The 14,744-nt window shown below is 36.5% G+C and overlaps 3 protein-coding genes and 1 pseudogene across 48 annotated transcripts; 2 read left to right on the top strand and 2 right to left on the bottom strand.

Moving 5' to 3' along the window:
- The first annotated feature begins 286 nt into the window (after positions 1-286).
- On the top strand, positions 287-9,199 carry LOC110818266 (serine/threonine-protein kinase STY8-like). 46 transcript variants are annotated; one of them, XM_088209099.1, is made up of 10 exons: positions 291-736; positions 1,237-1,351; positions 1,699-1,796; positions 1,901-2,047; positions 2,693-2,747; positions 5,314-5,792; positions 5,891-5,932; positions 6,131-7,051; positions 7,530-7,639; positions 7,825-9,199. In XM_088209099.1, the coding sequence occupies exons 1-4, from the start codon at positions 531-533 to the stop codon at positions 2,019-2,021; spliced, it is 540 nt and encodes a 179-aa protein (XP_088065225.1). In that variant the 5' UTR covers positions 291-530; the 3' UTR covers positions 2,022-2,047; positions 2,693-2,747; positions 5,314-5,792; positions 5,891-5,932; positions 6,131-7,051; positions 7,530-7,639; positions 7,825-9,199. The 46 variants fall into 46 exon arrangements, with proteins under 46 accessions (XP_088065311.1, XP_088065361.1, XP_021902761.1 ...); XM_088209117.1 differs by having other exon boundaries at positions 5,314-5,770; XM_088209123.1 differs by having other exon boundaries at positions 5,314-5,610; positions 5,708-5,792; positions 5,891-7,051.
- On the bottom strand, positions 7,797-8,699 carry LOC110818113 (laccase-22 pseudogene; annotated as a pseudogene).
- A 1,085-nt stretch (positions 9,200-10,284) lies between the features above and the next one.
- On the top strand, positions 10,285-11,408 carry LOC110818254 (glutathione S-transferase-like). The gene is made up of 3 exons (XM_022047048.2): positions 10,285-10,635; positions 10,707-10,755; positions 10,850-11,408. The coding sequence occupies exons 1-3, from the start codon at positions 10,483-10,485 to the stop codon at positions 11,302-11,304; spliced, it is 657 nt and encodes a 218-aa protein (XP_021902740.1). The 5' UTR covers positions 10,285-10,482; the 3' UTR covers positions 11,305-11,408.
- A 98-nt stretch (positions 11,409-11,506) lies between these two features.
- Positions 11,507-14,482, bottom strand: LOC110818253 (HMG (high mobility group) box protein with ARID/BRIGHT DNA-binding domain-containing protein). Its single transcript, XM_022047047.2, has 6 exons — positions 14,047-14,482; positions 13,750-13,828; positions 13,457-13,619; positions 13,208-13,306; positions 12,014-12,405; positions 11,507-11,832 (listed from the first exon to the last, which is right to left on the bottom strand). The coding sequence occupies exons 1-6, from the start codon at positions 14,202-14,204 to the stop codon at positions 11,698-11,700; spliced, it is 1,026 nt and encodes a 341-aa protein (XP_021902739.1). The 5' UTR covers positions 14,205-14,482; the 3' UTR covers positions 11,507-11,697.
- Between the last annotated feature and the right edge of the window lie 262 nt (positions 14,483-14,744).

Below are 14,744 nucleotides of genomic sequence, written 5' to 3' on the forward strand. Positions count from 1 at the left end.
TAAGACTATGTTGTTTTGTTCAAAATATTTCTTAAACTTTTGAAATAAATGCAAAATTCTCACTCCTTATTAATTTTAGCTAATTGTATTTAAATGTGTTTATTTATCGTGTGATCGGTGAAATTTTATGTAGATTATTTTTTAATTTCCTAATTTGGCGTCCCACATGCCACATGTGCGCCCCTGGGTGACATAAGCAAAACAAGAAAGCATAGTTGGAATCCACGTAGATGCGCGCCTCTGGGTGCGCATTACGCCCTGATTTGACGTTCTTGTAACTTCCAAGATAATCAAAATCTGAGGAGAGTATTATTACCGGATACAGCGAATGACAGAGAGAAGAGTAAGGAAATCAAGAAAAAGGAAGCAGCAAGCTATTTCCCCCACCTTCGTTCTTGCTACCGCTTAATGTATTCATTCGTTTAGTTTAATGTGTACTTGCTCGTCAGCGATCATGGCTTTAGTCTCTTCAAATCAGCCTCCTATAATCTGAGAGGAGTATTTTGGTTTTCTCCTTGGTTGATTTTTTTATGTTTTCTGTTTCAGTGACGGGGGATACGGAGAGTTGCAGTAGCAGAGCTGTTGTCTTTGCGCCAAGCCAGAGCCGAAAACAGAGGCAAAAGGTTGACGTGTGTATTGAAATTCTCTGTAGGCTTAGAGAACTGAATATTGAAGAGGCAAGCCTTCCTGGTTTTGAAGATGAGCTATGGGCTCATTTCCATAAACTCCCTACTAGGTACACTCATGCTCAACCCTAGTTTTTTACGGTGAACTCAAAACTAGTTTGGTTCATGTCAAGAGCAAAGAAAACAATGGAACAAGAAATATTCCATGCTATAGTTTCTTGAATTGTCAGTTGAGAGAATTTTGACATTTACATTATATTCTACTTGGATTTTAATTTATCCAATTACTTGTATAAATAATGTGTTAATTTACGCTTATTTTGTTTGTAGCTTGCCAGTTGCAATTATCTTGATCTCACTGTCGTTAAATATTTCTGCCTAGTTAATAATCTTCTTCTTCTTTATTTAAGTTTCTGTCAAGGAACTGTTTTGGACGAGATTCTTTTATTTCAATCCTTTTCTGGGTAATGAAATGCAATCATTCAACCAAAACATGACTGGTGACTGTCAATATTCACAATAGTCAAAACGGTTTGGTTTCTTGAGGATTTTCATGTATGGAGATTCGATAAGAAGCCACTGAGAAAAATTCTTTGGGGTGAAATTTCAGATGCTCACTTGATGTGAATGCGGAGAGAGCACTAGATGTTCTAATGCACAAAAAGTTATTAGATATGGCCCGTGATTCCTCTGGCAGGCCCGCCATGGAATTCCTTCCTGTACAGGTAACAAACGAGGTCCTTTCATTTGTTAGTTTGCAGCATCAGCCTCTGGACTCTTTATGCATGCCTATAGATTTCATGCTTTACTTTTATTTACTCACCGTGCACATTTTTCCTACAATCATGGTAAGCTGAGCTAATTTCTGTTATATGCTTATGTTGATGAGATTCTGTGAGATATTTTGTCTTTCTTTCCTGAAGATGCTTTTCGCTCTTTTGAAGGGAATTTTGTTCCACTTACATGGTCGTTCCTAAAAGACAATGCATATCTCGTTATTACCAGATTGCAGTTGACTGTAAGCTTGGCTCGTTTGTCCTTTCCAATGAATCTTAGGAATTTTTTTATACAGGTATTTTCACCTTTTGATCGAAATCATGATGGTTCAGTGCATTTAAGGTCTCTAGGGAAAGCAGATGCTCAATGTTCAGATAATCCAGACAAGGGCAGGCATGGCTATGTGCATATCTGTTTGGTCTTACTTCTTAAGTTAAAATTGCCACTTCTTGACAAATTGCTTGATTTCTGGCAATAACTTTTATTCCCTTTTTCAGCATTCATCCTCCACCTACCTTTGGTTCTTCACCTGATCTCAAGCTTGTATATGCAGCAAAGAATTCAAACTTTGAAACAAGGATGTTGTCCCAAATGCTAGTCCATGTTTCTCTCAGTTAATATTTCTGAAAAGTTCTCTTTAGAGTGTGAGTTTCTTCCTTGTTTTACTCTGCATCTGTCGCTCTTTATGTGATAGATATTTAATTGTTAGATAGCTAAAAAGTTGTACATATGGGATTATTAACGTACAGGTCTTGAATCAAAATAAATTAAACAACCATGGGGAAGAGTGTTCATATATTCTCCAAGAAAGTAAAGGAAAATATTGGGGAGATCCTTCGATCATAAGTGAGTTTTCAAGGATCTGTTGGTAAAATATGAGGAAGTTTTTATTGTCTCAATTCCAATATCTCTGGGATAGATTTTGTCTATGGTTCTGCATTTATATTAGACTGTTTCTGACAGAAACTACTCTATACCTTAAAAAGGGTGATATAGCATGTATTATGTTTCTGAACATCATAATCTGTTAGAAGGCTTGATGGGAGGTTTATTTTGTGTGATGGTGGTGGTTAGCTTGTTGAATTCTGCTTTTCAATTTCTTCTCTATTGTGCTATTCACTTTATGTACTCAATTTTTCTTAACTAGTTTACTTTATAGCTTTTTTTTTTAATGAAATAGTTTTTGGGCAACAGTTTTGGCAGCATTGGTTAAAACTTCCCTACAACTTTCTGGAGCTTTCTGTTGATTTTCAGTATATTAAACTTGGGACATTTTTGCATTTATGTAGGCTAATGCATGAAATTACAATCTCAACAACCGACAAGCCAAAACTCAAAACTCAGGTAGTTGAGGTCCTTTAGTTGTTATGTTTCTTGTTTTCTCCCATGAAATATCATGTGTTATAATTAATGAACACATTATTCTATATTAAGAATGATTTTATATGTGTTATGTTGAATATTAAAACTTTATATATACAGAATTCTAGGATAGAAAAAAAAAAGACAATTAATTACATAAGTTGTGATTTATTCTTATACTTTTTAACTTAATTTATCATTTCTTTAACACTTCCTCTCAAGCTGGGTAGTAGATGTTGTCCATCTCCAACTTTCCAATAAGAGTTTGGAATGTTGGATTGTTTGAGGTTTTAGTCAACACATTAACTAGTGAGAATTGATAAACACATATAAGATACATATTAAGCTATTTTTTAAGTTTTTCTTTGATAAAATGTTTATTGACCTTGATATGTTTGGTCTAGTCATATTGCACCAAATTATATGCAATACTTATGACCGACTTATTGTCATAGTATGTGCATCATGAAGTTTTCTCACTTGATTCTAAAATCTTTTGAATTTTTTTTTGATCTATAATAATTCACATATCACTTATGTTATTATTTGGAATTTGATTTTGCACTTGATCTAGCAACTAGATTTTGTTTCTTATTTCTCCAAATGAGTAGATTGCCCCTAAGAAAGGTACAATATCATATCTTTTGCTTGCAACTAATTTTGTATAATCTGCATCTATATAGACTTCTAAGAGCGGTCTATTACTCTTTATGAATATAATTCCTTTTACAAGTGACTCATTTGGGCAATGCTATATTCTATAGGCTGCTTGTAAGTGCATTTCTTTCGAATTGTGCAGAATTAACTTATAACACTTACTAATGGTCTCATGGAAGATAGATATATCAATCTCTTAACTAATCTTTGATACATTTCCTTATTTACTGGTGTATATTTTTTTGCTAATTCTAATTTGTAATTGGGATCAATATGATTACTAACTGTTTAATATGCTAACTTGCCAGTATCTCTCGGTAGGTTATGAATGTATTTATGCTAAGATATAAAGATTCCAAATTTTGAGTAAACAATTTTAATCCTCAAAAAATATTTCGATTTAGATAGTTCCTTGATTATGAATTCTTTTGCTAGACACATTTTTAATATCAATTTTTCTTTCTCATTATCTCATGTTATGATAATACCATTAATGTATACTAGAAGAGTTGTAACTCTCCTTGCCTTTGGGTATTTGATGAACAACGTGTGGTTTCCTTGAGTCTACTTTAATCTCAAGTTTATCATTACCCTTGCAAACTTGTCAAACCATTCTCTTAACGATTGATTGAGTCCATACAGTACTTTCTTCAATTTGCATACCTTATTAGATGGCTGTGTATAGTTGCCAATCAAAATAAGTAGCTAATAATAATAACATTTGCATAGTGTTCATCTTGACTACTAATATGAATGTCTTCTGATAGTTTATTCCATATGGTTGTGTATAGTCCTTTGCCACTAATATTACTTTATATCTCTTGATTGTCTCATTTGTCTTATATTTGATTGTAAAGACCTATTTGCATTTCGCCGGTTTCTTATATTTGAGTACATCTAATCATTTTTATATTTTATTTTTTTTCGAGAGCCTATATTTCCGTACTTATAATATTTTTTCATTTTTCACCAAATAATGCATTAGATGCTGCACTAAGAATATACTCAATTTTCAAACTTGTGAAGGAATTTTTATGGGGCATTGAACACTTAGCAAATGACACAAATTATGAAATAATGTAAATGAGGTAGTTAGTACATTCTTTTGTACTTTTACGAAGTGCAATAGGTATCTCATTATTAGAATGTGTAGGTTTTTTGGGACTTACATCAATTCCGAGATCAATGTTGGATTCTTGGATCGGCTTGGGCTAAGTACTTGACATCTTTCTCCTTGCATACACTTGAAAAAATCTAGGGTCTAATAGGATCTCTTGAATGGATAAATTTTTTGGTGGATTCTGAAATTTTTTTTGTGGTAATGGTGTTAGGTTGTGTGGTAAAGATGCTTGGGTCTAGAAATATTAGGTGTATGAGTTGATCCCCAAATATCTTTGTTGATTAATCAAAGTGGAAGTAAATTTCTTTTATTATTGATAAGAAATCTTACACGATTATGTTTTCTAAACTCAGATATTATAATATAAATTTATGTTTAAATTCTTAAATAATAAGGAAAACATAATCTTGAAGATGGAAAAGAATGGATGTCCACGTCTTTTATGATGGACCCAAATTTTGTGTGTGAGGTCAGTAATAACAGTAAAGAAAAATCCCCCAAGTGCATTCAAATAGTAAAATTCTTTTCTGGTTTCAGCAAGGTCCAATCATCTTTTTGAATTCTGGTCCTAAAAATGACAGTAGAAAAGTCAAATATTATTTTACAGTTCAAATCTTGTGATATATTATTGACCGACACAAGATTAGTAGACAGTTTAGGAATATGTAAATATTTTCTAAGACAAAGGTAGAACTAATCTTAATGTTGTCATTGCTTGCAATAGTATTGAGTCAACCATCTGCAATAACAATTTTCTTATTATTTCGACAGGAAACATATTTATGAAAGTATTTAGAAGTATTTGTCACCTGATCTGTAACTCATGATTCTACAAGTCAAAAATTCTCAAAGAGTTTATTTGAGGCATTTAAACTGTGTAGAAATGAAAGCATATCAGAGTGTTTGTACCTATGGACTTCTCGAGGACCTAAAGTCGACTTGGCAGTCGTTTAATCTCATCTTTGAAAGCAGTGAGGTCAGCAGGTGTTTTTTCTTTCTGTTGGTTGACATATTCACCTGTAAAGAATTTTCTGTCTGGGTGTTTTGTATCTCCACTCTTTGCTGGAGGTACTAAGCTTACTGTGCAATTTTCAATACTTCTCTTTGGTGTCTCTTCACTTTTTGTAAAAAATACACTAAAGATTAATCATATTACCGCTTCCAGAATTGAGATCTCAGAGTTGCTCACTTTGTTTGCTGGCAAGGTTTGGAACCTCGTGAAATCAAGGTTGAAGTATCAGTGGAATAAGGTTCTAAGATGACCTCTTTTCTGCTTCTTTCGTTGTTCTGATGGAAAATTACCTCATTGAGTAACGATATTTCCTCTTTTCCTATGCTTTGTACTCAGAGTTGATCATATTAAAGACTTAATCCTGCCATAAATTGATATGTATGATCTTTTTCTATAAACTTTTTAAGATAAGTTGCATCTTTACTCCAATCCATGGTTAGACTATGATATTAGTCCAGTTCCTCCTACCAGATTTTTAGCATGTTAGAATATTTACTAACATGTAATAAATCTATGTAGCGTCTTTGACTTTGGAGTAGGTTTTGTCAATTGCATTCCGCACTGCTTTTGCTACAGGTAGAAACATCATGGTGTTACTAATTTCTGGAGTCATGGAGTTCCAGATCTATACCATGATCATAGAATCATCTTCATTGCATGTATCAAATATGGGTCTCTTGGATTTGAAGATAATCGAGTATCCCCTCTCTCCCCTCTCCCTCAAGGGTGGTCTGAAATAATTGGGACCAATTTAGGTAATCTTTCCTCATGAAGCGGTAGACAGCTTGGATTGGCTGAAATTCGTTGGTGTTCCTCATATTGAAATGTGAACCTATGGAGAGACTTAACCTCCAACATTTATGAACCGATAGTACGAAAACAAGCTGGGTGAAATTGGAGTTAAAGCTGACAGCTGGAATAATGGTGTCACTGGGCAGACTGTGGCCGATGGTGTGGAGCACACAGCTGCATAGGAATGATTCTGGAGTGGGAAGGTCCAACTGATGCAGAGAGGCTGTTGTTAGAGGTTGTTGGAGAGGCTCAGATAGACCTGGTTGCTGATGCAGGTGATCGATGCAGGCTCTAACAGACCTGATGCAGGTTTGAACTTGGTTGCAAGAGTAGAGAGTGGCATAGAAAGAAGAAATGAGAGTTGAGATGCACGTAGAGAGTGGCATAGAGGAGTGAGTGGTTGTTTGACACCATGATTTGTGTCTCGCATTTGGTGGTGCAGTTGCATCAAGGTTGCAATTGCGTTTGAGCAGCAAGACGGAAAAGAGAATGTTGTGTCTGGGTCGCACTCATGTTTGGACATTGTGCGACTTTAGAGAAGGTTGCTTCTGGTGGCTATACTTCCTCTGGTTGCTGCCGGTGATGAAGGTCAGCAGGGGTAGCAGCTGCAGTAGAGGGAAGGCGCACAACTGGATAGAAAATGCTATTGGATAGAAACGCACGTGACTGGATGCACAACTAAAGACTCTAGCGCCAATAATGAAGGTCTGTTTGGCTGTTACTGGTGGTCAGGCTGACAGAGGTGGTTGGCTGTGGTGACCGGTTATGAAGGCTGATCTAACACTTTTAGTTTTTTCTTTTTTTCTATTTTGGCATTGAAGGCCAAATAAAATTTATAAAAGAATTTAGAGTTTCTTTAATTCAGAATTCTGATATATGTTAACAATTGTTTGATGTATATTTTATTGAATGTTAAATCCCTATATATACAGATTTTTTAGGATGGAAAAAGAATTAGACAACTAATTACAAGGCAGTAATTTATTCTTATACCCTTTGGCCTAATTTACCATTTCTTTAATATTCTATATTAGTAAACAGTAGCAAGCTTTGGTTTGGATATAGTTGTGTGTTTTATATGGCGAATGGTGTATAGTCTCTTATTAATTTGATTTCAGACTTGGGATATGAGGTCTTGAACTAGTCAATATCTAATGTTTTTTTTTTTGTTTGGATTTGTCAGTTGACTTCCTTTTGTCTGAGATTGAATTGAACATTCAAGGGGCACATGCTTTTTCCACCACAGATGGGTACTCCTTGGACGTGTTTGTTGTTGACGGTTGGATACTTGAGGTACAACAACGTTGTTTAATTAAGTTAATCTTTTATCATGTTTTGCATAATGAAAATTGCTCTCTACATAATGAAAGTTTGCTCTTAGATTTATCAGAGCAAGGAACGTTAAAACTATAGGAAAATCTTCTCTCTCCTTTTCTACTAATACAATTGTGCAACTGCTTCATGTTCATGATTTATAGGAGACTGAGCAGCTTAGAAATGTATTGATAAAGGAAATATCAAACACCAAGGTAGACCACTTGCGAACTTGGGTTCTTCTCTTCAACTTTTCTGGCATCCCTGTATCTTGGAGCGCCAGCTCTACGGTGGAGTTATAAGCGAGTCTGTATAGCTTGGTGCCGCCCATGGTCTGCAAGTTCGCAGGTTGAGTCCCTGTGTAATTGTATGGTTTCAGAGGTTTTCCGGGAAAATCATCTGAATGTTGAAGAAATGAGCCTGGAGTAGAGAAACTCTGGGCATGTCAAAGGAGATGTTGATGTCTGCCACCATGCGGTTGCCATTGACACAGGTAGAGCAAGGGTTGATGCCGAGGCTGATGGTGAAAAGCAGGGAATGGTCGATCTTCAATGAAACTTTTGCTGGGTATTTCTTTGAATTCAAGCTTCTCAAGGAATCAGCAAAGTTGTCTGCTACAGGTGTGGCGTTTGTTGCAGGAGTTGATACAAGGATTGGCAGAGTTGTGCTAAGAGAGCCGCTGGAGTAGAGAACAGTAGCTGTGGTTTGTCAACAGCAATGGGTGCATCCATGAATGGTGAGACGGCCAACATGTACTTGCCACCATTAGCAACATCAGCAGTTAACAGAGCGTTGGTGGACTGACCGGGCCGAAGATGATGGTATCTGTCTTTAAGGGCTTGGTGGTATAAGCAGCATCAACTTCAATGATGGTGAGTTTGTGACCAGTGATCTTGGAGAAGAGCTCCTCGTTGAGTGCAGCATTGATGATTCGAAGCATGTAGGTCTTGCCGGATTCTACTGTTAGTGTGTAGCCTCGCAAATAATTAAGCATCTTCATCATTCTGCTGTATGAAAAAAAACGTGACTGATTAACCATGAAAACTGCAACTATATGATGTATATATGAGTACTCTTGTGATGAGCAGCTTGGGACAGGCCCTGGCAAGCCATTGATGGTGTGAGCGTCAGGGACTTTAGGGGCGAAGCCTGACTTTCAGAGCTTCATTGATGACTGCTTCAACGTCGGATTTTCACTGTTCACCTACACAGAAGAACAAAATTCAACTTTCAGCCGATTACTCAGGTCTTTCCCGGCCCTTTTTACCTCCAAAAACAATAAGTAACTAAGCCGATCACGACTTCCTTCTGAGGTTTAGGGAAATGATTAAGGGACACCAAGCTTGGGCAAGATGACAATGCCACCAAAGAGTTCGTCGTTGACCTGTGACTGAAATTGTACCCATAGCTTTGCTCTGGCTGGATTGGACACTGCGTTATACGCAGGCCCATTTGCCCAACCAGTTCTCAGATGCCCGATCCCATGCCTGCCTCATCAAACAATGAAATAATTAATTAATTATTAATCTGGTTGTTCAATTAGGTCTTATGATTAGTGCATTACCGGTGAATGCTAAGATTGTATTTAACATGGTTGGCCACTTTGACCAGGACAGTGTCGTCCTCTCTAGCAAGTGTCAGACCAGGGAACTGGCCATTGACTCTGACAATGGGTTCTGTCGAGCAAAATCTTGTATTTTTCATTACCACCTGCATGCATAAACATTATATATACATATATACCTAATTATATATGTATATATACATGTAAATTTAGGAGATGGTGGTATGATCTCTTCTGCCATGTAGTTTTAGTCGTTTGGCGAAACAGGATAACTGTCCCAACGTATATGTATGCTTGCGACGCAAGCTCCATTTACGTATCAACAGAAATATATTGCAGATATCGATATATTTGTGTTGATTTCTTATGAACAAAACAAAATTAGTTACCCATGAACAAAACCTCCTAATTTTGGAAGTAAAGCTACATATGCACGTGTGTGTGTGTGTGTATTTATATATATACAATTCTTTTACTAATTTATTTATACTTGAATACTCATTTAGCATTTGAAAATTTAAATGTTTTCTCTCGTTTTTTTTGTTGGTTGTATTATAATTATAAGAACTCATTTGTTTTATTTTTTATTTAATTAAATTTTAATAAATTCTTACTAAATATTTACTGTATACCATATTGTAGTTATGTCTACCGATTAATTATTAATATGTACATATTATATATATGTATATATGTATGTATTAATACTTCATTACTTAAGAATATTTTTGGAACTTCAGTTAAATTGGGTCTAAAACAGTATAATTTTGGGCCATAGCGGGGCCTAAACATTAAAAATATTGGGCCATACCAAGGCCTAAAATGGTAAAATATTGGGCTTTATCCGGGCCTAAAATGGTAATAATTATTATTATATAATTTGGTACACATGGTTTCCTGGCCAAACCTCCTTGCGCGTGTTTTGGCTTTCTTCCGTGCTGGCTCATAAACGACATCGTTTTAACACTTTCTCCTCTTTTTCCTGCTAGAAATATTATCATAAGCCCATAAGAAGCATTTGCACAAAGCTTAGGAAGCTAAGAAATATTAATTGGCATCTTTCCTGGCTGCTCGTAAACGACATCGTTTTAACGCTTTCACCCACCCACCTGCGACTGAGGTTAAAAATGGTAACGCAGAAGTGCGTCCTCATTTCTTGTATGGTCGAAAATAGTGAAAAAGACACTCAAGAAGGGGAAGAAGATAAAGAAAAACAGCATATACAGGTCCCCAAAGCTTGCTCAATCTTAGATCTTTAATGGCGACTCCGGTGAAAGTGTACGGCCCACCTCTCTCCACAGCTGTATCAAGAGTCCTGGCTTGTCTCATTGAGAAAGATGTGGATTTCCAGCTCATCCCCGTTAACATGGCTAAAGGAGAACACAAGAAGCCTGAGTTCCTCAAGATTCAGGTCAGGTGCCTACTCTTTCATAAGTACATCATCGCCTAATCTTCACTAATTTCCTTGCTTAATTCTAACAGCCGTTTGGTCAAGTTCCAGCGTTTCAAGACGACACTATCTCCCTCTTTGGTACACTTACCCACAAATCCCTTTTGCTCCCGCTTTGATTAAATGATAATCGTAGCTAAAATTATCCATATGGGTTTTGCTTGTTTGACATCAGAATCAAGAGCCATATGCCGCTACATTTGCGACAAGTACCCAGAAAGAGGAAACAAAGGATTGTACGGAACCAACCCCCTGATAAAAGCTTCCATAGATCAATGGATGGAAGCTGAAGGACAGAGCTTTAACCCACCAAGTTCGGCTCTGGTTTTCCAGCTGGCTTTTGCGCCGCGAATGAAGATCAAGCAAGACGAAGGTGTGATCAAGCAGAACGAAGAGAAGCTGGAGAAGGTGCTGAATATTTACGAGAAAAGACTTGGGGAGAGTCAGTTTTTGGCCGGTGACGAATTCTCTTTGGCTGATCTTTCGCACTTACCAAACACACATTATTTGGTAAATGCAACCAACAGGGGAGAGCTGTTTACTTCGAGAAAGAATGTGGAGAGGTGGTGGTCTGAGATCTCCAGCCGCGATTCTTGGAAGAAGGTGGTTGATATGCAGAAGACTCCATGAATTTTTTCGCTTGTTTTGTGATTTGTCTTCTTTATTTAGTAATTCGGTTGTTAAATAATTCCGAGACCTATTTCTTTAAGAATTACTATTTAGTATTTACAATATTTGACCGTGGGGTTTATCCATTTCTTGCTATATCTGGTTTCTTCCAACAAAAATCAATCCGCAAGAAAAACCAAATTAATTAAAGAAAATCATAAAATGAGTAAAGGGTAAATGAAGGATAACTTCTTAAAAGTTTACAATACTATATAAACATCTGACTATGTAGCATAGCATGTATGTACTATATATATATATATATCCATGCCCTAAAACATTCCTTACAGTCTTTTAACAGTTTGACATCCACAAATTCTGGTCCTGAATTGTTTCACTGTCGATTATTTTCATCTAACCCAGTTGTTGAGGTATAATATCCCACCTCTCAACTACCACCATGTTCTGCTGCAACTTCAGTCTCTCTTTATATTCTTTCAGTTCTCTCTTATACCTTTCCTTGTCTTTTAGTCCAATGTTCTGATAAACCTACAAAACCATCAAAAAAAAATCCCATGAATCATCAAACTAAATGAATCAATAATGCTAGGTTCCCATGTATTTTAATCCATAATTTCAGCTTCTAAGTTGTAAAGATTGATTACTACACCGTCGGAGTATCAAATGGCAATAGACTAAAATAGAGTTTCTGATTTGAGTTTCTGAATACCATCTTATCTTCTGGGCTGAGTTTGCTCCAAGACTCGCCAATCATCTTCGTGAACTCCCTTTCCCTGTTGGGGTACAGAGACTTGAGCTTATAATGCTTCTCAGCAAAGAAGAAGTTGTAACCACTTCTGTTGGGTTTTGGGTAGCTGGGATCTTCCCCTCTTCTGCTTCTTCTTCTTCTTCTTCTCTTCCTAGCATTGCGCGGCTTGTGAGTATGGTCGTACGGGACGATAGCACCCATGTATTGAGGAGATGAGATAGATGTGCCTGGCTGATCTGAGTGGGAATGGTAAAGTACTCCTTTCAGAGTCTCTGAACCCAGTTTTACAGACACCAGATAACCGCAATCGAATTTACCATCAATTGTGCCAGTAGCTGAAAAACATGAAGAACCTGCACAGATAATTGATTGAAATTTTTAATTCTCGAGTTAATTTGTGTTAAATCAATTACAGTATTATTTCAATCCTGTTTAGTTATCTTAGAAGGACCTACTGTGGCCTAAAGTCCTTAAATTACCTTTAAAAAAGATCAAAACAAATATTCTACTAGAAAAATCAACCACAATCAGATCTTAATGTATAGATATAATACTCCATAAACATTGATGATAAATTTCTGACATGAAAAGGTGAAATTTCGCATATTCTTCTCCATGACAGACTGAAAACGACACTAAATTCTATCTTACTACTACCAGTTCCTCATAAAAGGTAGAGGAACATTGAGGCCCCATGACATAAAATGGAGAAAAATGGGTTAATGCCAAGTCAAATGGGCACTAAAAGTTCAAGGCAGGCAAAGCTTTTGCTAAGCTTTCAATACAAAATATAAACCATTCAACTATGGACAAAGACATAAAAAAGAAACAAAATTTTCCAATACAAGAAAAAAGAAAAACATTAGTACAAAAGATTCCAATAGTCACATATGAGAATTACAAAATAAATGTAGTGGGACCCTAATGAAAAGGGATTAAGAAATCCATATGCACATAAAACATATATGTACATATATATATACATATAAGAAGTCAGCATTGAGTATGTAATTCCATGGTATCATAATTCATAAGTAAGAGATAAACTAAGCAGAGAATTTTGGTCCAGAAAAATTAAATCAAACATCTGTGGTGTATGGTTATACTCGCTTTATCCTCTTACAAAATTTGGCCATAACTGAGAGATTAACTAACCTTCAGTAGGTGGGTCAGGATTATGTGTTTCAGCTTTAGGAGAATACTCCACGAGAGCCAATTCATTTCTGCATGGAGGGTCGTTGATAGGGAATGCACCTGCAGATATATATACATATACATACAATTCGACCGATAGAAAACACAAATGATAATATTAATGCATAAACAGAAACACGAAAATCATTAATAAAAGCGAAAACCCAATGAATTTTGGATTGAAAGAAGAAATAGAGCAGAAGCAAGTACCCGGTGGAGTGATCAGTGGACCCTGCATTTTAAAGAAATGAACCTGTTCGTAGTGGTAGAGGAGAGTGAAGTAATGTTTCCTCAAAACAAAAGAGGCGCTTGTTGTCGTTGGAGAGAAGTTGAAGACACTGCCAACTTCTCTCCATTTCTTCTCTGCAACAACCTATGCGATCCAACAGTATAAAGTTGAAGTTTCAATGAGAAACTTAGAATACAAGCTTCAGATCTTGCCACACATTACATATATACATACATATGTATACATAGAAATGGCTTTGGGCATAGAAATAAACCTTCTGGTAACCTCCTCTGTTTGTGGCCTCCACATACAGCACATGCAAATCTAGCTCCTTTCCTCCGATCACAGGAATCCTTAATGTACATCAAAAGGCACAAAATCATCACAAAACCATATCTAAACAGACATCCATAAAAACCCAAAAGAAAATTCCCTTTTGTTTTAATCACTAGACTCCCATTACCAGTTGACCACAGCATGCTCTAAGCAATCTATTAATGTTCTACTCGCCCAACAAGAAAACCAAAGATGCCCGAAAGAACAGATAAAAAGAGATGAAAGGAAAGCATACATGAACTTGGTGCCCATTATAAAATGAAAGCGCCTGAGGGTGTCCCAAAAAGTAATCGAATCCTCAATAACATCTTCGTGAGATGCCAGGGGCTCTGGGTACTCCTTATTTTCGAGGGAGCCATTCTGGGCCTTGATTCTGACCGAAGACGACGACATTTCCCGACGACGACTTCAAGAGCCACCGGAAAGAGAGAACAAAGTGAGAAAGAAGAGGAGGGGGGGTAGACGGAGAGGGATAGTAATGAAGGTTTTAAAGAGAAGAGAAGGGGAGATTTCAAGGTAAAAATTAAGTGAGAGAAAAGGTGGAAGCAGAGTAAAGTGGTGAAGGCGTGAGAGGGTAACGGTTGTGAAGATTTTGGCCTTTTGTAGTGAATGGCCAACCAGAGTGAGAGTGAGAAGGCAAACCCAGACTTTTTCTCTGTTGCTAAAATATTACTCAATCTCCCTACTACTTGTATTGAGTATTTATTATTTACTGTTTATGATTTATTATAATTTCATTTAAATTTATTAGAGATAATAAATAAACCCTTTCTTTCTTTCTTTCTTTCTTTCTTTCTTTCTCTCTGGTGTCAATCCAAGTCTGACATCTCTGCTCTTGAGCTTTAATTTCTAAGCTTCTTTTTCTTCCTTCTCCAAACGTTGACATGCACTTGGCCGTCTTTCTCCTGACTACTCTCTGAACCCTGAACATAT

The sequence above is a fragment of the Carica papaya genome, chromosome 1, assembly GCF_054855325.1.
Source record: "Carica papaya isolate Zhongbai chromosome 1, ASM5485532v1, whole genome shotgun sequence".
NCBI classification, from domain to species: domain Eukaryota; kingdom Viridiplantae; phylum Streptophyta; class Magnoliopsida; order Brassicales; family Caricaceae; genus Carica; species Carica papaya.